A 22,548-nucleotide genomic window follows, 5' to 3' on the forward strand; every position below is an offset into this window, starting at 1 on the left:
CCAGTGTTAAATCAGGATTCCTTTATTGCTGGTTAATACCGTATTCTCTCTACATTCTTCTCAAAGGACCAGGTGATTGAACAAGGTGGTACAGAGGGTTTTTCTAAGGGTGATTATTTAAGCTTGAAAGATGCAATGAAAAAGACAAAGCCGTGTTCAGCCTCAATGTGGCGGTCTTCCTCTGAAGATGCTTCTCCTCCCCTTGAAAACAGAAGCAAACATCTGAGATGGATGAATAAGTAGGCCTTGGCTCAAAGCAGAAGGTGAATGGAAAGGACTTTGCATTGGTTTTCTAGACTTAGTTGGAAGCTGATGGAAGCAGCTGAGCTGAGAGGAATCAGATGCTCCCTCAACCCCCACCTAGCTCGTAGGAGCAAGAGCAATGAAGAATGAGCCCCTCAGCCTCACATCTAGGGAAAGGAGAAAGGGACCCGCAAAGAGACAGTTCTGCTGTGATGGATAGAGGTCAGAGGCTGGACCCTGGGCATGTTCTTAGTCCTAGCCACAGACCAAAGACCACTGTGGGTGTTTTTTAATATCTACCCTTTTAAGATGGTGCCCAGAGGCCAGGCGCAGTGGCTCACACCTGTAATCCCGTCACTTTGGGAGGCTGAGGCTGGCGGATCATGAGGTCAGGAGATCGAGACCATCCTGGTCAACACGGCGAAACCCTGTCTCTACTAACAGACACACACACACACACACACACACACACACACACACACACACACAAAATTAGCTGGGCGTGGTAGTATGTGCCTAGAGTCCCAGGTACTCAGGAGGCTGAGGCAGGAGAATTGCTTGAACCCGGGAGGCAGAGGTTGTGGTGAGCTGAGATTACGCCACTGTACTCCAGCCTAGGCGACAGTGAGAGACTCCATCTCAAAAAAAAAAAAAAAAAAAAGATGGTGCCCAGAACTCCAAACCCCCTCCTTTCCCCTTCCTCTATTCTGGGAAGAAGATTTTCATTGCTGAGCCAACATTCAGGAAGGGTTCAAACTAATTTCATGTCATCCATGAGCCACGTGCATTGTAAGGACAGAAATCACTAGACCCACCAGGGTTTTCCACCCCAAAGGGAGGAGAGGTAGGGTTTTGCCCACACATCTGATGGAAGGGCTTCCCTTTATTTTAGATTCCAGAAGTCACAGAGCACTGAGGTCAGTTGATCCATGCCGAGAGGTCTAAAGAGCATTTCTATAGGCTAGAGAATACTGACGCTGGCCTCAGCGGAGACCCAGAAGGAAAAGACTAGAAGACAAGGAGGGATGGGCCTGGTGTGGTGACTCACGCCTGTAATCCCAGCACTCTGGGAGGCCAAGGTGGGTGGATCACCTGAGGTCAGGAGTTCAAGATCAGCCTGGCCAACATGGTGAAACCCCGTCTCTACTAAAAATGAAAAAGAAAAAATAGCATGGGCGTGGCTGTGCACCCCTGTAATCTCAACTACTTGGGAGACTGAGGTGGGAGAATTGCTTGAACCAGGGAGGCAGAGGCTGCAGTGAGCTGACATCATGCCACTGTGCTCCAACCTGGGTGACAGAGTGAGATTCCATCAAAAGAAAGGGAGGAAGGAAGGAAGGAAGGAGGGAGGGAGGGAGGAAAGGAAAATAAGGGGAGGGGATAAAATTCACTCTGTGGAGGTACTTGATGACCAGTGGGCTGAGGTGGTGAAGGAAGAGAAGTAAACCCCATTTTTCCCTTGGTGAGCTACTCCAGCAATGGGGGCAATGGATGCACACCATGCTGACTTGGCTTCCGGATTTTCCTTCCTTCCTCCCTCCCTCCTTCCTTCTTTCCTTCCTTCCATCTTTCTCTTTTTTTCTTTCTTCTTTTTTTTTAATATTGTAAATACAGGAAATTTTTTAAATTGCATTTTCTGTTTTGGGGTACATGTGAAAAGCGTGCAAGATTGTTGCATAGGTACACACACGGCAGTGTGCTTTGCCGCCTTCCTCCCCTTCACCTGTATCTGACATTTCTCCCCATGTCTCACTCTGTTCCCCAGGCTGGAGTACAGAGGTGTAATCATAGCTCACTGCACCTTGAACTCCCGAGTTCAAGGGATCCTCTGACCTCCGCCTCCTGAGTAGCTGGGACTACAGGTGCATCCTACCACACCCAGCTAATTTTCTGTGTGCATGTGTGTATATATATATAATTTTTTTTTTTTGCAGAGACAGGGTCTTGCTACATTGCCCAGGATGGTCTCAAACTCCTGGCCCCAACCGATCCTCCTGCCTTGACTTCCCAAAGCACTAGGATTACAGGTGTGACTCCACAGCAGGTCAGTCATCCCCTTTTCTGGATTGTTTTTCAACACCACGCTCCATTTTGAGAAATTCCACTTTCCTCATCGCCCATACCCAAAGCCTCCCAGACTTGAAACTTGGAATGATACTTTTCTGGGTCTGAAAAGTCTGCCAGTCTCCCCTCTGCTCTCCTTCTTGTGGGAGAAATCCCAATTTCTTCCATCTGTCTAATCTGGGGAGTTCTTCCCATCTTCCCCAAACTCCCCCTTATCTTTGGCAACAGAGCCCACATTGCTGGGAACCTCAGCTAATCAGACACACTGGAAGAAGCAGATCTCGCCTTCCCATCAGCAACGCTAATCAGACACGCTGGAAAAAGTAGAATGTGAGCTGCTTGGGAGTAGAATCCAGCTACTTGGGAGGCTGAGGTAGGAGAATCACTTGAACCCAGGAGGCCGAGGTTGCAGTGAGCTGAGATTGTGCCACTGCACTCCAGACTGTGAGACAGAGAAAGACTCCATGTAAAAAAAAAAAAATTAAATTATGGAATATTATGTATCCATAAAAAACGATGAGTTCGTGTCCTTTGTAGGAATGTGGATGAACCCGGAAACCATCATTCTCAGCAAACTGACACAAGAACAGAAAATCAAACACCGCATGTTCTCACTCACAGGCAGGTGTTGAACAATGAGAACACATGGACACAGGGAGGGGAGCATCACACACTGGGGTCGGTTGTGGGGGGGGCGGGAACCAAGGGAGGGACAGCAGGGGCGTGAGGAGGTGGGGGAGGGATAACATGGGGAGAAACGCCAGATGTAGGTGACGGGGGGTGGAGGCAGCCAACCACCTTGCCGTCTGTGTACCTATGCAACAATCCTGCATGATCTACACATGTACCCCAGAACCTGAAGTACAATTTTAAAAAGGAAGAGAGAAAGAAAATTTAAAAAAAATTAATTAATTAAAATTAAACAGTTGGCCAGGTGTCGTGGAGCACACTCGTAGTACTGGCTACTCCGGAGGGGGAGGCTGAGCCCAGGAGTTGAAGGCTGCAGTGAGCTATGACGGCGCTACTGCACTGCAGCCTAGGTGACCGAGTGAGACCCTGCCTATTAAAGGAAGAGAAAACTTTGGGCAGCACATCGTCACATCAGCGACACGAATCAGACCTCGGCTTCACGTCAATGATGCGCCAGGCGCACCGCCGGTCTCACCTCTGCTTCCGTGAAAGAGCCACTGTCGGTCCCTGCGCTCACCTCAGCATCAGCAGTACACCCAGGTGCGGTCCCGGTCGTAGTTGTGAGACGTTGCACACCACACAAGGTCCTCCTTTGATCCTTTGTTAGTGCAGTTAAAATAATTCTTGTTTTTATAGCTGAATGGAAAGTGGCAAGGGAAGCCGGGGACCAGCGCGGAAATTCCTAGGAAGCAGAAGGGATAAGACAAAGGTTAGTCCCCAGGTCTCCATACCGTCATAGAGGCATGCGCTTCAGGCACACCCTAGATTCCAAATTGGCGTTGACCGTGGTGGTTTGCACCTTTAATTCCAGCACTTTGGGAGGTCGAGGCAGGAGGATCGTGTGAAGCCAGGAGTTCAAGACCAGCCTGGGCAACATAGCAAAACCTCATCTCTACCAAAAAAAAATTTTTTTAAATTAGTTGGGGGGGTGGTGTGTGCCTGTAGTCCCAGCTACTCGGGAGGTTGAGGTGGGAGGATTGCCCGAGGCTGGAAGGTCGAGGCTGCATTGAGTCACAATTGCACCACTGCACTACAGCCTGGGTGACAGATGGAGACCCTCCCTCTAAAATATAAAAAGTGGCTGGGCGCAGTGGCTCATGCTATAATTCCAACACTTTGGGAAGTCAAGGTGGACAGATGACTTGAGGTTAGGAGTTCGAGACCAGCCTGGCCAACACAAAAATTAGATGAATGTGGTGGCATGTACTTGTAGTCCTAGCTACTTAAGAGGCTGAAGCAGAAGAATCGCTTGAACCCAAGAGGTGGAGATTGCAGTGAGCCGAGATCACACCACTGCACTCTAGTCTGGGCAACAGAGTGAGATTTCATCTCAAAAATAAAATAAAACAAGTTATAAAAAGCTTTAAAAACTGAAAAATAAAATCTGGGTAAACACCGCACAGGACAGTGCTGTCTGGGCACTGCTCGGAATGCTTAAACCTAAACAAAAGAAGAATTTTGCATGGCTGGATTTTCTTCCCTCAGAGCTATCAGATTGTAGGACTTGAGGAAGGCTGGGACATAGGGCAGAGCACTGGAGCAGGGAAGAAGGGCAGAGTAGAGGCACACAGGGCCCTGGGGTCAGGAGGGAGAAGGATGTGGAAAGAAAAAGTTCCTCGTCAAAGTTTCCTTTCTTGTTGAAGAATAAATCATAAGTGTGCTAATAACTCTTTGTTACGCCCTATCCTATGTAGCTGTTAGACATGCCATGCTTACAGGCACGTAGTACATTCTATGTCCTTGTACTTGAACCAAGATATCTGTGCTGGACGTGCTCACAGGCATGTCCCAGCTCTCCACTGCTTTTAAAAACGTTTTAAGTTGTGAGCCAATCGGGTTTTAGTTTAAATTGTAAGATCTGGCTCCAACCAACGGAAATCAGATACAGCAGTAAGGACAGCCCGCAATGTGTAAAGGATAAATATGCCTGCTTTGCCTTTGTTCATTGTACTCTCGTGACAAGGTGGCTAGCGAGAAAACCCTTCCTGCAGTCCAGGAAGTAAAACTTGCGATGCTGAAAGATCCTTTGTCCCGGTGCTGATTTTCCTTTGCAGCATTGAGCATCTGTCTCCAACAAGGAGAATGTTGGGTACCAGGAGGACCTGGCAGGCATAGGATTTGTCTCAGAGAACCGATTTCAGTGTCCTCATCTTTTGTGGATTCCACAGGTGCAAATGCACCTACTCGCTAAACTTTGTCACTCACAAAATCAATACTCATGATGCTTCTGCGGCCATTTGCGGACACACACACAGAGTGAGGACGTTTGACCTGAGTCTCCCAACACACATGTTCTCAGCTGAGGGGAAATGAGGGGATGCTCCTTTGGCTCTTTTCAGCTCTTGTTCTGTGAGCTGAAAGGAGCCGAAAGAGCGTCCCCTCGTTTGGCAGTCTAGTACCATGTTTCCAAATGTTTGCACCTCTTGTTGGGTGATTTCACTGTTGGTTTGCTTATTAATTTATTTTAGGGGCAAGGTCTGACTCTGTCACCCAGGCTGGAGGGCAGTGGTGTGATCATAGCTCACTGCAGCCTCAACCTTCCAGGCTCAAGTGATCCTCCTGCCTCAGCCTCCCAAGTACCTGAGACTACAGGCACAGGCTACTACCAATATATTTCTTTTATCAACTAATATATTTATTTCATTCTTTCTTTCTTCTCTCTCTCTCTCTCTCTCTCTCTCTCTCTCTCTTTCTCTTTGAGACAGGTTCTCACTATGTGCCCAGGCTGGTCTTGAACTTCTGGTCTCAAGTAATCCTCTTGCCTCAGCCTCCGAAAGTTCTGGAATCTCGGATCAATGCAACCTTTGCCTCCTGGTTCAAGTGATTCTCCTGTCTCAGCCTCACAAGTACCTGTGAACCACCATGCCTGGCTCACACCAGCGTTTTTTTCAAAGCCCTGGCATGTATTTACTCTGTATTTGAATCATGGTTGGTTGTTTAACATTTTGAATATTTCATCTTGGCACCTTCCTCTTGGATTTTAAAGCCTGTGGCACATCACATCATTGACGTTATCCATGAGGCCAAAACTCTTTGCCAGATTCATCACCAGATCCTCAGTGCCCAACTCAGTGCCTGGCTCACAGTAGGGCTTCAGCAGGTATGTGTTGAGCAAATGCTTAAAAGAATCCACCCCCCACCCACACAACCCCCCATTCCCAGATTACTGGTGTCAGCACAGAAACTCCACTTTCCATCTTTATCCATGTTCTCCGTGGTCGGGCACCAGGGCTTCTTGCTTTCATCCACCATGCAATCAGAGACCACGTGATTTCTGTAGATGGAGGGGAAGATGCAGGGCTTGCTGAGAGAATTTCCCCCATACTCTGAAAACGATCATGGAAATGTTACAGGTCAAGAAGAGGAGATGAAAAGAGCTTCCATTTATGACACACAAACTATGTGCCACGCCTTATCCCATGAAAGGTGACATAGCACTGAATTCCCCAAGCAGCTTCTGAGTGACGTCATTATTTCGATGTGACGGATAAGTGAGAACCGAAACTACCAAGTCGCGCACACCTTACCCACTCCGTTAACATGACTTCACGGTCCTGCAGTCGCCATCACCTTGACTCTACTAAGCTAGGAAATGCTTGTCCGAGAAGAGCAGAGTTGCAAATAGCCTTATTATTCATTCCAGAAGCCTCCAGAAAAGCTATTTGTGTACTTATCAGACTGTTCAACTTTTTCAGCAGCTTGTGTCAAAACACTGTTTACTCTTCCACACTCTTTGAAACCCTATCTTCGGTCATTTCACCTTGCTGTAACCACCAACTCTAACCATTATATTATGATCCTTATCCAAATACCACGACCCAAATCCAAATTGTGGTTTGGATCCTTACAATCCGAATCACATCCCCCATGGAAAGACCCACCCTGGACAAGACCCCAAGACCCCATCAATATCCTGAGTTTTCCCTCTCCACCTCAAGATGTCATTCTTTTATTTTTAATTTTTTTAGATGGAGTCCCTGTCACCCAGGCTGGAGTGCAGTGGAAAGATCTCGGCTCAGTGCAACCTCTGCCTCCCGGGTTCAAGTGATTCTCCTACCTCAGCCTCCAGAGTAGCCAGGATTGCAGACAAGTGCCACCATGCCCCACTAATTTTTATAGTTTTATTAGAGGAGGGGTTTTTGCCATGTTGGCCAGGCTGGTCTCGAACTCTTGACCTCAGGTGATCCACCCGTGTCGGCCTCCCACAGTGCTAGGATTACAGGTGTGAGTCACCACACCCAGCCCAAGATGTTATTAAGACCCCATCAAAGTAGTAATCTCTCTTACTTGGGTGAGCAATAAACTCAGTCTTGCCTAATTAGCAGGCTTTTTTTGAGGGGGTGGTCTTTTAGGGGGAGCTGGAATTTGACTGAGGGGTTGGGGTTTACAGGTAGTAATGACCAGTGATTAAGAGCACAAATTCTGAAGGTGAGACTTCCTGGGATCAAATCATACCTTTGCTGCTATTAACATCAGTTTCTCCGTGTTTAAAACAGGGCTACCAGTCAGATTTACCTGATAGAGACTGTTGCATGGGATAGATGAGTTATTTCATGTAGTGTTTTAAACACCGCCTAGCACATAGAAAACGCTTGCTAAAAGTTCATTATGTTATTATTATTATTGATATGGAGTCTTGCTCTGTTGCCAAGCTGGAGTGCAGTTGTGCGATCTCAGCTCACTGCAAACTCCGCCTCCTGGGTTCAAGCAATTTTCTGCCTCAGCCTCCTGAGTAGCTGAGATTACAGGCACCCACTGCCATGCCTGGCTAATGTTTGTACTTTTAGTAGAGACAGGGTTTCACCACCTTGGCCAGGCTGGTCTTGAACTTCTGACCTCATGATCCACCTGCCTTAGCCTCCCAAAGTGCTGGGATTATAGGCATAAGCCACCATGCCCAGCCTATAATTATTATTTTTATTATCTAACATGCCCAAGATCATATAGCTGGTAAGGCCAACAACAGAATTTCAACTCAGGTCTAACCTCAAAGCAATTTTTTTTTTTTTTTTTTTTTTTTTGCCTAGCATTTCAGATGACAGCAGAAGAATGCGCGTTTCTTAGCTACGTGGCATGGCACCACCACTGATCCTGCATGAAAATGAACTCCAATCTTTACAAAAACCCTGTGACGCCAGCCTTAACATCTTTATTTTACAGATAATAAAAGTGACTTCCCAGGTGAGAATTTCCTAGGTGAGTAGAGTCAAGTTGATGATGACTGTGAACCAGTAAAGTCAATTACCCAGTAATGGAGATGGTAAGATGCACAGGCATGGGTGGTTTGGGTTCTCACTTACCCATAAAAAGGAAATAAGCAACAACTTTCTTAAGGTAGTGGGGCAGCCAAAGCTAAGAGGTACCTCTTCTTGGACATCTGTTTGGTGATTCATGCAAATTCTAATCTGTAACTCCATCAAAACTGGGTCTAAGGAGATTGGATCATTTTAAGGATAAACAGGAGCTTAGATATTAAGGTTATATTGCCATAAAACTGAAGGTTTTTTTGTTTTTGTTTTTGTTTTTGTTTTTGAGACAGAATCTCACTCTGTTGCCCAGGCTGGAAATCCACGGTACGATCACAGCTCACTGCAGCCTCGAACTCCTGGGCTCAAGGAATTCTCCTACCTCAGCCTCTCAAGTAGCTGGGACTACAGGTGCATGCCACCATGACCAGTTAATTTTTTGAGAAGTCTTGCTCTGTTGCCAGACCAGAGTGCAGTGGTGTGACCTCAGCTCACTGCAACCTCTGCCTCCTGGGTTCAAGTGATTCCCCTACCTCAGCCTCCCAAGTAGCTGGGACTAAGGCATGTCCCACCACACCCTGCTAATTTTCTGTATTTTAGTAGAGACGGGGTTTCACCATGTTGGCCAGGATGGTCTTGATCTCCTGACCTAGTGATTCGCCCACCTCAGCCTCCCAAAGTGCTGGGATTACAGGCATGAGCCATCACCCTGGCCGGTTTTTAAATTTTTTTAGAGACAGGGTCTCCCTATGTTGCCTAGGCTGGTCTCAAATTCCTGGCCTCAAGCAGTCCTTCTGCCTCAGTCTCTCAATCCCTTTTGGGATAACAGGCGTGAGCCACTGAGCCTGCTCTAACTGATATCTTTCTTAATTCATCTATTTGGTTTAGGGTTAAGAAATGGCTATGGTTATGAATTAATGATGTATTAATGACAGAGTATATAAGTAATGTATTTATTAATGATGGAATGTACGTATTAATGACAGAATTTAGAGTCAGGAATGGAAATGGAGAAAGAGTTGGACTTGCGATGAAAAATCAGGTTAAGTATTAGGACAGAGTTACAGTGATATTTAAGGTTAAGTTTGGTTTATTGTAAAGAACAGACATGGCAGATGATTAAGGCTAGAATAAAATTAAGGTTTGGATGGAATTAGGATTTGTTGAGTGCTAAGGGAAGAACAGAATTAAGATTTTTATGCAAGAGTAAGCATGCTGGCCAGACACGGTGGCTCACGCCTGTAATCTCAGCACTTTGGGAGGCCGAGGCTGGTGGATCACGAAATCAGGAAAGCGAGACCAGTCTAGCCCAGCAATTCCCTACTAAAAAATACAAAAGTTAGCTGGGCATGGTGGCACATGCCTGTAATCCCAGCTACTCGGGAGGCTAAGGTAGAGAACTGCTTGAATCCAGGAGGCAGAGGTTGCAGTGAGCTGAGATCACGCCACTATACTCCAGCCTGAGCGATACAGTGAGACCCTGTCTCAAAAATAAAATAAAGGGGAGGGGAAAGGAAGGGAAGGGAAAGGAAAGGGAGGGGAAGGGAGGGGAGGGGAGGAAAGGGGAGGGGAGGGGAGGGGAAGGAAGGGAATGGGAGGGGAGGGGAGGGGAGGGGAGGGGGAAGAGAAAGAAAGAGAAAGAGAGAGAGGAAGGAAGGGAGGAAGGGAGGGAGGGAGGGAGTGAAGGAGAGAAAGAGAGAGAAAAAAAGAGAGAAAGGCCAGGCGTGGTGGCTCTCACACCTGTAATCCCAGGACTTTGAGAGGCCAAGGTGAGAGGATCACGAAGTCAGGAAATCGAGACCATCCTGGCCAACACAGTGAAAGCCCGTCTCTACTAAAAATACAAAAAATTAGCCAGGTGTGGTGGCAGGCACCTGTAGTCCCAGCTACTCAGGAGGCTGAAGCAGGAGAAGCACTTGAACCCTGGAGGCAGAAGTTGCAGTGAGCCGAGATCACATCACTGCACTCCAGCCTGGGCAACAGAGTGAGACTCTGTCAAAAAAAAAAAAAAAAAGAGAGAGAGAGAGAGAAGAAAGAAGGAAAGAAAGACAGAGAGAAGAAAGGAAGAAAGGAAGGAAGGAAGGAAGGAAGGGAGGGAGGGAGGGAGGGAGGGAGGGAGGGAGGGAGGTACAAAGGAAAGAGAGGCAGGTTGGGTTCATCAGTGGGTGCATCTGGCTATTGTCAGTTCTAGAAACAGAAATACTCGGAAGTCAATATCAGGACGGCAGCTCATTGTTTCAGTTCTCAGGACCCCTGTCTTTTCATGCTGGATTGGGACTGGGAGAATAGCCTCAGGACAGCCCTGTCTGTAGTTGTCACAGTGAACTCTCTGAGCAGACGGTTGGCTCCTGTGAGTATTTCCCTCTGGGTGCTCTGGTTGCTACCCTGCCCAGCCTCCCCTCAGGATGATTCCTGCTGTCCACTCTCCCTCCCACTACCCACCTACTCCCTGCTACAGGAGCTCACCACTGGTTTCACAGAATTTCCACTGCTCTTGCTCATCGAAGACGGAGGTGACTGAGCACCACAGACTGCCTAAGAAGCTTCCCTGGGAGATGCAGCTGTTATAGGCCTTTCCTCGATAGATGAAAGGGAAGATACAGCGTGGGTAATCTGTTAGGAATGGAGTTTGTGAGTGGCTCGACTTCCTCTCGTCATTCACAGTACAGAGTTATTTAATCATCAGTCAACTAATCAATCAATCAACCATCACAGGACAGGACAGACGTAAGGTTCAGAAGAGACTTTATGCATTATTTCATCAAGCATTTGCCTATGCCATATACATCTGATTCTTGAACAATACGAGTTTGAACTCGGGTCTGCTTATACATGAGGTTTTGTTTGTTTGTTTTTGAGACATAGTCTCACTCTGTCACCCAGCCTGGAGTGCAATGGTGCGAACTGGGCTCACTGCAACCTCCACCTCCCAGGTTCAAGCAATTCTCCTGCCTCAGCCTCCTGAGTAGCTGGGATTACAGGTGCCCACCACCACATCCAGCTAATTTTTAAAATTTTTAGTAGAGATGGGTGTCACCATGTTGGCCAGGATGGTCTTGATCTCTTGACCTCATGATCCACCCTCCTCAACCTCCCAAAGTGCTGGGATTACAGGCCTGAGCCACCATGCCTGGCCTCCCAGAGCTTTTTCTATGCACACCTATGTATTATAATTCATCTGCAAGAAGTGATCATGTCATATACAGGCACACATTCTCTTTCGTAATCCATCCTATTCAAAGCCCCTGGCCAGGGACAGCAGGATACCGCTCACCTTCACTCTGGCAGTACTTCCATTGGCCATTGTACACCGCTCTGGTGGCACACCAAGGGGATAAGCTAAGAGTTTTGGTGCAAGTGAAGTAAACAGATCCCTGGTACGTGAAAGGAAAGACACATTCCTCGTTCCTCCCTGAAGGGCAGAAAGACAGAACAGGAGTGGGGAAGAATCACAATGAATTAACAAAGGATGAGTCTTGGTTTGGCTCTTGCTTTGATCTGAATGTCTGTGTCCCCCCAAAATTCATGTGTTAAAATCCTAACCCCCACGGTCACAGTACAAAGGGGCCTTTGGAAGGTGACTAGGTCATCAGGGCAGAGCCTTCATGATCAGGTCTCCTTATAAGAGACCCCAGAGAGCTAGCTGGCCCGTTCCACAATGTGAGAATACAGTAAGGAGGCGCCATCTGTGAACTAGGAGGCAGGCCCTCAGCAGCAGCTGCAAGTGCTGGGGCCTCGCCCTTGGACTTCCCAGCTCCAGAACTGAGAGACAGACATTTCTATTGTTTATAAGCTACTCAGTCAATGGTACTTTTTCAACTGTGTTGTATTGTATTGTACTGTACTGTACTGTATTGCATTGTACTATACTATGCTGTACTGTACTGTGTTGTATTGCACTGTACTGTATTGTACTGTATGGTACTGTATTGTATTCTGCTGTACTATATCATATTGTACTGTGCTGTATTGTATTATATCATACTGTGCTGTGCTGTATTGTGCTGTGCTGTATTGTGTTGTGCTGTATTGCATTTGCACTGTATTGTGCTGTGCTGTATTGTGCTGTGCTGTATTGTGCTGTGCTGTATTGCATTTGCACTGTATTGTGCTGTGCTGTATTGTGCTGTGCTGTATTGTGCTGTGCTGTATTGCATTTGCACTGTATTGTGCTGTGCTGTACTGCGCTGTGCTGTATTGCATTTGTACTGTACTATATTGTATTGTACTGTGTTTTATCGTATTGTGCTGTGCTGTGCTGTGCCATACTATATTGTGCTGTACTGTACTGTGTTGTATTGTATTGTACTGTACTGTACTGTATTGCATTGTACTATACTGTGCTGTACTGTACTGTGTTGTCTTGCACTGTACCGTATTGTACTGTATGGTACTGTATTGTACTCTGCTGTACTATACTATATCATATTGTACTGTGCTGTATTGTATTATATTGTACTGTGCTGTGCTGTATTATACCGTACTGCATTGTGTTGTATTGAAATATGCTGTACTGCACCGTATCGTGCTGTGCTGTGCTGTATTGCATTGTACTGTATTACACTCTACTGTATTGTGCTATACTGTAGTATATTGTATGGTGCTGTACTGTATTATATATTATACTGTACTATATTATACTGTATTGTACTGTACTGTGTTTTGTTGTATTGTGCTGTGCTGTGCTGTACTATATTGTGCCATACTGTAGTATACTATACTGTATTGTATTGCATTGTATTGTATTTTTTGAAATGGACTCTTACTCTGTCACCCAGGCTGGAGTGCAGTGGTGCAGTCTCAGCTCACTGCAACCTCCACCTCCCAGGTTCAAGCAATTCTCCTGCCTCAGCCTCCCAAGTAGCTGGGATTACAGGTGCCCACCACCATGCCTGGCTGATTTTTTTTGTAGTAGAGATGGAGGTTTGCCCTGTTGGCCAGGCTGGTCTTGAACTCCTGACCTCAGGTGATCCTCCCGCCTCAGCCTCCCACAGTGCTGGGATTACAGGTGTTGTATTTTTTTTATAGCAACCCAAAGGAACCGAGACAGTTCTCATGGTGGCCTGAAGGCTACACACCTAGGCTTAGCATCCAGTTTCCTAACAACATGTCAGGGTGTATCCAGTTCACGTTGGGGCCAGGAGCATTGAGGAAGAGTTTCATGCACAATCAAGGCAACCTAGGTGTTTCGTTCCCTGAGACCACTGTTTCTCAGAGCAGAAAATGGAGGAGCCAATAATGTCACACAAAATACGTTTTGGTGGATCACAATATCACATTAGGTTATGTAGGGACACACATTAAATGATTTTGAAACACTGACTGGAAAAAAAATCCTTTTCCAGTGGTCCTTTTAGTCCTTCTGCTTACGCAAAAGAGAATGCTTCAATTTAATACTAGTATTTCTCTACCGCATCCCTAATACTTTGATAATCTCCCATTTTAACAAAAAAAAAAAAAGAGAGAGAGAGGGAGAGAGAAAGTGAGAGGGCACGACTGAGGCTCAAAGCTTTATTTGGACAAGAGACTAGCAGAATTTAATAATGGGATTTTGTTTTCATAGTGCAGTATTTATTTTTAGTTATACTTCCTATTTATGGAAAGTGGTACTGCTTTTTTGTATGACAATACTGATGTTAACCAATCTCTTAAAATGAATCTATTGAAGTGAAGAAAAGTGAGCAACTTTAAAGAAATATGTTGAAGAAAAATAGCGCTGGTGGTACCTAGATGTGGCAGATATTGAGGGGTGATGCTTGGCTGAGTAAAGCTTAGGAGACCTAACTTTCTTTTTTTTTCTTTTCTTTTCTTTTTTTTTTTTTTTTTTTTTTTTGAGACGGAGTTTTGCTCTTGTTACCCAGGCTGGAGTGCAATGGCGCGATCTCGGCTCACCGCAACCTCCGCCTCCTGGGTTCAGGCAATTCTCCTGCCTCAGCCTCCCTAGTAGCTGAGACTACAGGCATGTGTCACCATGCCCAGCTAATTTTTTGTATTTTTAGTAGCGACGGGGTTTCACCATGATGACCAGGATAGTCTCGATCTCTTGACCTCATGATCCACCCGCCTCGGCCTCCCAAAGTGCTGGGATTACAGGCGTGACCGTGCCCGGCGGAGGAGACCTAACTTTCGATGTTCTTATTCTTCTCGGTGAGTACAGGAACTTTGATTTTTGTGCAGTGTACCCACAGAACCTAGAACAGTTACTTGCTCAACAACAAACAGAATAAAATAAGTTTGGAAAATGGCGTGTGAAATTAAACAGGTTTCTAAAGCCAAATACCACATGTTCTCACTCATAGGTGGGTGTTGAACAATGAGAACACATGGACACAGGGAGAGGTGCATCACACACGGGGGCAGTTGGGGGGTGGGTAGGGGAGAGACAGCAGGGGGATGGGGAGGGGAGGGAGGATGGGGAGGGGTAACATGGGGAGAAATGCCAGATATGGTATGCAGCTAAAGTAAAAAATTTAAACATAAATAAATAAATAAATAAGAAAATGAGAATTTTGCTAGGTCTAATTATCATTTAATTATTTCTGTCATGTATGTGATGACTTTGTGGCAATGTGTTACAGCTTATTCATTTTCCCCATCAAGGCAGATTCTGTTTCATCTTCTGCCTTTTGTCTCTTAACATCTGGTGCAGTGCCGTTTTAAGTACTGCTGTAACTCTCTCCTAGGATACAAGGACTAGGAATTCTCATGAGTGTATACAAGTGAGTGGATTTATTGACTCATCATATCCGGAAACTTGGATCCTCCCAAATGTCAAACCATTTGACAAAATAGATTGCAATATGGTAAACACAGAAACGTCCTGTCATAATCTCTCATCTCTAGTGAAGAAAAAAAGGTTGTTACAGAAAAATACACACTCTTTAACATGATTTTTGTGGAATTCAGCAACAACTGTGTGTGTATGTGTTTTTGTGTATGTATGTACGAGCAGATTTACATGAAGCACTCATATCAATGATAAAATATTTTAAAATGATAAAATGATATTTAAAGTGTCATAAAAGGAGCAGCAAAAAAGGCATTAAGGGAGGATATAATTAGATGAACATGACTGTGAAAGTTCTAGAGCACCGAGCAATGGCTGTTTGTTGTATTATGAGAAACTCATATGGATATGCAAACATAAATCTGCTACTGAACCAGTAAAATTTAAGTTGTTTCTCTTCCCATATGAATTAATAAAAGAATCTGAATATTACTAAAAAAAAAAAAAAAAGAAAGAAAATGAGAATGTACGTATACAGTATATTGAGTTGTCTTTCTTTCTTTCTTTTTTTTTTTTTTCTGTTTTCACAGTGCAATAGCACAACAGACTAATGGTCCCTGAAATATATTGAGAAATGCTATTCTCAGCCAGGCACAGTGACGTATGCCTATAATCCCAGCACTCTGGGAGGCCGAGGTGAGATCACTTTAAGCCAGGAGTTCAACGCGAGTCTGGGCAACAAAGTGAGACCCCCATCTCTACAAAAACAAACAAACAGGATTAGCCAGCCATGGTGGTGTGCCCCAGGAATCCCAGCTACTTAGGAGGCTGAGGGAGGAGGGCGTTTTGAGCCTGAGAGTTTGAGGCCGCAGTGACCCGTGATTGCACCACCGCACTCCAGCCTGGGTGACAGAGTGACACCCTGTCTCAAAGCAAAACAAAACAAAAAACAAAAACAAAAATGGCGTTCTGCTGAAATTTGAAGTGTGAATTTAAAATAAAAATAAAGAAATGCTATTCTATCCCAAATTTCTCATTACATGAAAACCCACTTACAATCAGGATTCATTAACGTTGATCCCTTTTTTTGAGCAGAACTGGGATGAGAGCTCAACTTGCTGATCTGTAAGTTCAGAGTCAGAGTCACAGCTTCCCTTCCTGCTCTACTCGCCTTCATTTTCCTTCTTCCTTTCCTCCCCCAAAGATATAATGATAGAATACTATGAGTGAGATACTCCGATGGGTGATTCGTGTGTGTGCAATGGATTATGGGTGGAAATTATGCTCACAATTTCCTGACGTTAAAAAAGTCCCAAGCAATCCTCCCTGCTATTTTCTTTCTCTGCCAGCCAGCTGAACATAGAGCAGCAGTTTTTGTTTGTTTGTTTGTTTTGTTCTGTTTTGTTTTGTTTTGTTTTTTGAGATGAAGTCTCACTCTTGTCACCCAGGCTGGAGTGCAGTGGCGCGATCTTGGCTCACTGCAACCTCCACCTCCTGGGTTCAAGTGATTCTCCTGCCTCAGCCTCCTGAGTAGCTGGGATTACAGGCTCCTGCCACCATGCCCAACTAATTTTTGTATTTTTAGTAGAGACAGGGTTTCCCTATGTTGGTCAGGCTGGTCTCAACCTCCTGATCTCAGGTGATCTGCCTGCCTTGGCCTCCCAAAATGTTGGGATTACATGCGTGAGCCACCGCACCTGGCCAGGAGTTCTTAATAGAGAAGGAGGAGCAATTATGACCTCCCAGGGGGCATTAGCGACATTTTCGGTTGTTACAACTTACAGGGGAAATGAGCCAGTGGCTGCTACTGGCCTCTGCCAGATAGAGGCTAGGGTTGTTGCTAAACATCCTTCAGTGCACAAGACAGCTCCCCAGAACAAAGGCATCTGGCCACAGACAGCTATAGTGCCACGGCCGAGAAACTCTGAGGACTGGGCAGAGAACACTGAGCACCTGCAGGACAGTGGACCCAGAAACTAGAGGATCTTGTTCTCTGGATTAAAACAAAAACGTTTCCCACTGAACATCCACATTGGACTATAGGATGAGTTTAACAGGAACCTCTATTGAGTCAAGCCACTGACATTTGGGTGTTGTTGTAACAGTTAGTCCTCCCCTTATAATATCATCATCATTTTTGGCCCATAACTCTCTGAGTGGAGGGTCTAGGTTTTATTTCTGCATTTTTGGCCCATAACACAATGCCTGGACCTTAAGATCACTCAGTAAATGTATACTGAATACATCTGTAAATATATACAAAGGGGACTTGGGATACCAAATTTCACCACAAGAATGTGGCTGTGGTCTCAGGGAGGCATGACAAAAATGAGATTATAACTAGAAAAGTGGATACCCCATCAATTTTAGTGTTCCTATTCTGAATAAACTGTGAGTTCCTAGCCTTTTAGGAACTTGTCAGTTCTTTGAGAACCCAGAAGTTCTCTCTAGGAGGATATTCATATGCCCTTGTGGTTGAAATGGCTATGTGTTCACCGAAACCAGTTTCATATACAGACAGACAAGACACAGGGTCTGTCTCCAAGGTCTGTAACGTGGCAGCCCCAGCCCTCACTGTGGATCAGATTCTTGTCCTGTATAACCTGATGTAGGTCATTATGGGGACAGGGATGGGCTGGGAGAGTGTGGAGAAGGCAGATTTCCATCTTTGAAGTGCACCAACAGGTTGACACAGTGACGAGAAATGTCATTACATTTCTCGCCTTTGTTTCTCAGAACTGTTTGGTACTTACTTTCATGAAGCTTAAACCAGTTTAAATCGGAAAGTGCTTAGGAGAATACCTGGAACATGGCTGCTGCTTAACAAACATTAGCTATGATCACCACTGTCATCGCCATCATCACCATCGTCGTCGTCATGATCCACAGTATTGTCACTGTCATCATCACAGTGATCATCATTGTCATGATCACCGTCAGCACTGTCACCATAACAACCTCATTATTGTCATCATGATTATTATCAGTCATTGTCATCATGTTATCATCATTGTGATAATCGTTATTCTCCTCATTACATCATAATTGTCATCATTATTGTCACCATCACCGACATTATTATTATTATTATTATTATTTTAAGACGGAGTTTCGCTCTTGTTACCCAGGCTGGATTGCAATGGCGCGATCTCGGCTCACTGCAACCTCCGCCTCCTGGGTTCAGGCAATTCTCCTGCCTCAGCCTCCTGAGTAGCTGGGATTACAGGCACGCGCCACCATGCCCAGCTAATTTTTTGTAGTTTTAGTAGAGACGGGGTTTCACCATGTTGACCAGGATGGTCTCGGTCTCTTGACCTCGTGATCCACCCGCCTCGGCCTCCCAAAGTGCTGGGATTATAGGCGTGAGCCACTGCGCCCGGCGACCAACCTTATTATTGTGATCATCATCATGATGACCGTCATCATAATTATCATTGTCATGATTATCAGTCATTGTCATTATCTTCATTATTGTCATCGTCATCATGTCTTCGTCAGCATTGTGATAACCATTATTCTCCTCCTCATTACATCCTAATTGTCATCATTGTTATGATCATCATCACATCATCATTTTCATTATTGTCATTATCATAACCATCATTGTCATTGTCATCATTGTCATTATCAGTCATTGTCATCAACTTCGTTATTGTCATTGTCATCACCATCATCGTCATCATCCATCATTGTCACCATCATCAGCCTCATTGTTATTAACATGATCATCATCATCATTGTCATCATCATCATCAGTCATTGTCATCAGCCTCATTATTGTCATTCTCATCATCATCATTGTCATGCTCATCAGTCATTGTCACCATCATTAACCTCATTATTGTCACTGTCATGATCATCATCATTGTCATCATTATCATTGTCATCATCAACCTCATTATTGTCATTGCCATCATATCATTGTCATCATCTGTCACTGTTGTCATCATTAGCAACCTCACTATTGTCGTGATCATGACCATGATCATCACTGTCATCATCGTCATCAGTCATTGTCATTGTAATCCTCATTGCTGTCATTATCATGATCATCGTCATCATCATTGTCATCATCTGTCACTGTCATCATCATCAACCTCATTGTTGTTATCATTATCATTGTCATCATTATCAACTGTCACTGTCACCACCATCAACCTCATTGTGGTCAATCTCATTATCATCACTGTCCTCATCGTTATCATAATCATCATTCTCCTCATCACATGATTATTCTCATCATTGTTGTTGCCACCACTATCATCATCGTCCTATCATCACCATCATCATCATTATCATTGTCATCATCACCGTCATTGTCGTTATCAATGCTTTGCCTCAGTCACCAACACCACTGAGTGTACAGGATACTGCATTGAGGGGGAGGGTGACGGAAACTCGGTAGGTGGAATTAAAGTTATCTTTGGGAGCTGTTAGTAATAATCAGCATATAATGAATACTATTAGCCATCTGCAAAGTGATCCAGCAGATGGCCTAATCCTCTTAACTTAGCTACAATCCTCCATAATCCAGACCCTGCTGACCTGCCTGTTTTCACTCCCTGATTAACATTCCCTTGACCTTTCCCGGTGTTCTTTCTCTGTCTTTGGGATTTTGCTCCTGCCCTTCACCCTGCCCCAAAACTCTTTCCTCTCTTCCCAGCTTTAGTCCCTGCTATTCATCCATGAAGACTTGGTTCAGTACAGCTCAATACTCTTCCTCACACTTGTAATACTCAGAATCAACCTCTATAAATGAATGCAGTTGCTGATTTTTTAAAAATTAATTCATTTATGTGTCTATAACTCCCAATTACTGTGAACTCTCTGAGTGGAGGGTCTAGGTTTTGTTTATTCCTGCATTTTTGGCCCATAACACAATGCCTGGACCTTAAGGTCACTCAGCAAACATATACTGAATAAATCTGTAAATATATGCAAAGGGGACTTGGGATACTGAGTTTCACCACAAGAATGTGGGTGTGGTCTCAGGGAGGCATGACAAAAATGAGATTATAACTAGAAAAGTGGATACCCCATCAATTACAGCGTTCCTTTTCTGAATAAACTGTGAGTTCCTAGCCTTTTAGGAACTTGTCAGTTCTTTGAGAACCCAGAAATTCTCTCTAGGAGGATATTCATATGCCCTTGTGATTGAGATGGCTATGTGTTCACCGAAACCAGTTTCATCTTCCTCCCAAATGCACTGATACACTACATCCCCCAGACTTGCTGGCAGCTAAGAGTCTCCCAGACTTGCTTGCAGCCAAGCGTCTGGCCAGTGGAAGTGGGGGAAAGTGATGAATGTCACTTCCTGTCCCAGCCAAAAGAAGACAAACAAACAAAAAACCCTCTCCTCCCAGATCTTCCAGATTCTCTTGATCCTTGTCTATGAGCCAAAAGCAAAAGATCCTCAGCAGACTCTGAAACCTCAGGGGATGGTGGGGCCCCAGGATGGAAGATGCTTGGATCCCCGAATGACCATGTGGAGCGTTGTTTTCTGATCGGAAGCACCCTTCTGGGACTTTGCACAACCAAGAAAAAACAAATGCTATTGTGTTAAACTGCTGGTAGTTTGCAGTTTGCTTGTTACAACAGCTATTCTCACTACCCTGATAAATACACACATTTTTTAAAAATACAGATTCAGGTTTTCATGGACTCGAATCCTCACTCAGTAACCCCAGGTTAGGAATCTCCGGAATAAAGAATGTGGGATCAAGGTGTATCAACATGTAAATGGTTCCTGAGCCTTATTCAGGGAAGAACGATTTGTCAGGAAGAACAGGATTCTAATTGTGAAGAACGACTCACCAAGGTTTGAGTGAATGACACAGAATCAAGGTATCCCCTTATTCTGTTTCCTTGCTTACTGTACAATCTTTTAGTGGTTAATTTCAGTTTTGAGATATATTAAGATATAATTATTATTAAAGAGAAATAATAATTAAAAAGAAGAAGAAGAAAAAGATGTAATTAGGGTGTCCAGGTTGGGGTCTGAGGGTTTAGTTCATTGGAATTATATAGCCTGCATTTTAATTAACATATTCACATTCCCCTCACCATGTGCTAAGCATTATGAAAGATGCTGGTACCCAGACTGGTCTTGAATTTCTGGTTTTAAGCAATCCTTTGCCTTGGCCTCCCAAAGTGCTGGAATAACAGATGTGAGCCACTACGCCTAGTCTATTTTTTAAATTACTGTGTGTAGAAAGAAAAATGGCATGTGTGGCCAGGTGCAGTGGCTCATGCCTGTAATCCCAACACTTTGGGAGGCTGAGGTGGGCGGATCACGAGGTCAGGAGTTTGAGACCAGCCTGGCCAATACGGTGAAAACCCATCTCTACCAAAAAAGAAAAAAATACAAAAATTAGCTGGGCATGGTGACGTGCACCTGTAGTCCCAGCTACTCAGGAAGCTGAGGTGGAAGAATCGCTTGAACCCAGGCAGTGGAGGTTGCAGTGAGCCGAGATCACAAGGTGCTTCTTGCTCAAAAAGCATTTTTTGCTTCAAGGCTTAGCTTAAAAAAAAAGAAAGAAAGAAAAATGGCATGTATGCCATCAAATCTAGGAGCTAGATTTTTAATCTTTTTATTTAATCTGCAAAATAACCCAATGAGATAAATGCCATTATTTCTCTTTCACAGTCTAGAAACTGACTTCAGAGAGGTTATGTTGCTTGACCAAATTTACAGAGAAAATAAGTGGCAGATCCAGCTTCCAAACCCCAGGGCTTCTGTGTGATTTTTCTTTTTTCTTTTTTTTTGAGACGGAGTTTTGCTCTTGTTGCCCAAGCTGCAGTGCAGCGGCGTGATCTCGGCTCACTGCAACCTCCATCTCCCGGCTTCAAGCAATCCTCCTGCCTCAGCCTCCCAGGTAGCTGGGATTACAGGCGCCCACCACCACCCCCCAGCTAATTTTTAAATTTTTAGCAGAGACGGGGTTTCACCATGTTGGCCAAGATGCTCTGGAGCTCCTGACCTCAAGTGATCTCCCACCTCGGCCTCTCAAAGTGCTGGGATTACAGGCATGAGCCACTGCGTCCAGCCTCTTGTGAGATTTTTGGTAAGCCATCTCCTCCCTACTTGGTTCCAGGAGTCTTTGCTTTGCCCCGTTCATTCTTTTCCAGTTTCTAAATCCTCCCCCTCATTTTGAGTGTCCTCACCTCCACTTGACTCATAGGAACAGAGGAAGAAGGTCATCCATCCCAACAGGTAACTGGACCATCGGGTCATTTTGGCTGTCCTCTTCTCTCTGGAATGAAAGAAAACAAAAATATTCATCCCTCAGCTCCCTTTGTCTTCCTGCTAGCTCCTAGATTTGATGTCATATATGCCATTTTTTTCTATTTACCATCATTTAAAAACCGGACCAGGCATAGCGACTCACACCTGTAATCCCAGAACTTTGGGAGGCCAAGGCAAAGGATCGCTTAAAGCCAGAAGTTCAAGACCAGCCTGGGCAACATAGTGAGACCCCCATCTCTAAGACATTTTCATTTAAATTAGCCAGGCATTTTCGTGTATGCCTGTGGTCCCAGCTACTCAGCAGGCTGAGGCAAGAGGATCACTTGAGCCCA

General features: G+C 44.9%; 1 protein-coding gene across 1 annotated transcript in view; it reads right to left on the reverse strand.

Moving 5' to 3' along the window:
- The window catches only part of ELSPBP1 (epididymal sperm binding protein 1), a 37,182-nt gene continuing 14,634 nt past the window's right edge, over positions 1-22,548 (reverse strand). The window contains exons 2-7 of the mRNA XM_003940296.3: positions 22,135-22,221; positions 11,518-11,655; positions 10,710-10,856; positions 6,165-6,323; positions 3,515-3,679; positions 1-201 (exon numbers count right to left, since the gene is read on the reverse strand). Coding sequence (XP_003940345.3) covers positions 3,522-3,679; positions 6,165-6,323; positions 10,710-10,856; positions 11,518-11,655; positions 22,135-22,204 — 672 coding nt within the window. The 5' untranslated portion in view covers positions 22,205-22,221 and the 3' untranslated portion in view covers positions 1-201; positions 3,515-3,521. The remainder of the gene's footprint in view (positions 202-3,514; positions 3,680-6,164; positions 6,324-10,709; positions 10,857-11,517; positions 11,656-22,134; positions 22,222-22,548) is intronic.

Source organism: Saimiri boliviensis, chromosome 14 (assembly GCF_048565385.1).
Source record: "Saimiri boliviensis isolate mSaiBol1 chromosome 14, mSaiBol1.pri, whole genome shotgun sequence".
In the NCBI taxonomy this organism is placed as follows: Eukaryota; Metazoa; Chordata; class Mammalia; order Primates; family Cebidae; genus Saimiri; species Saimiri boliviensis.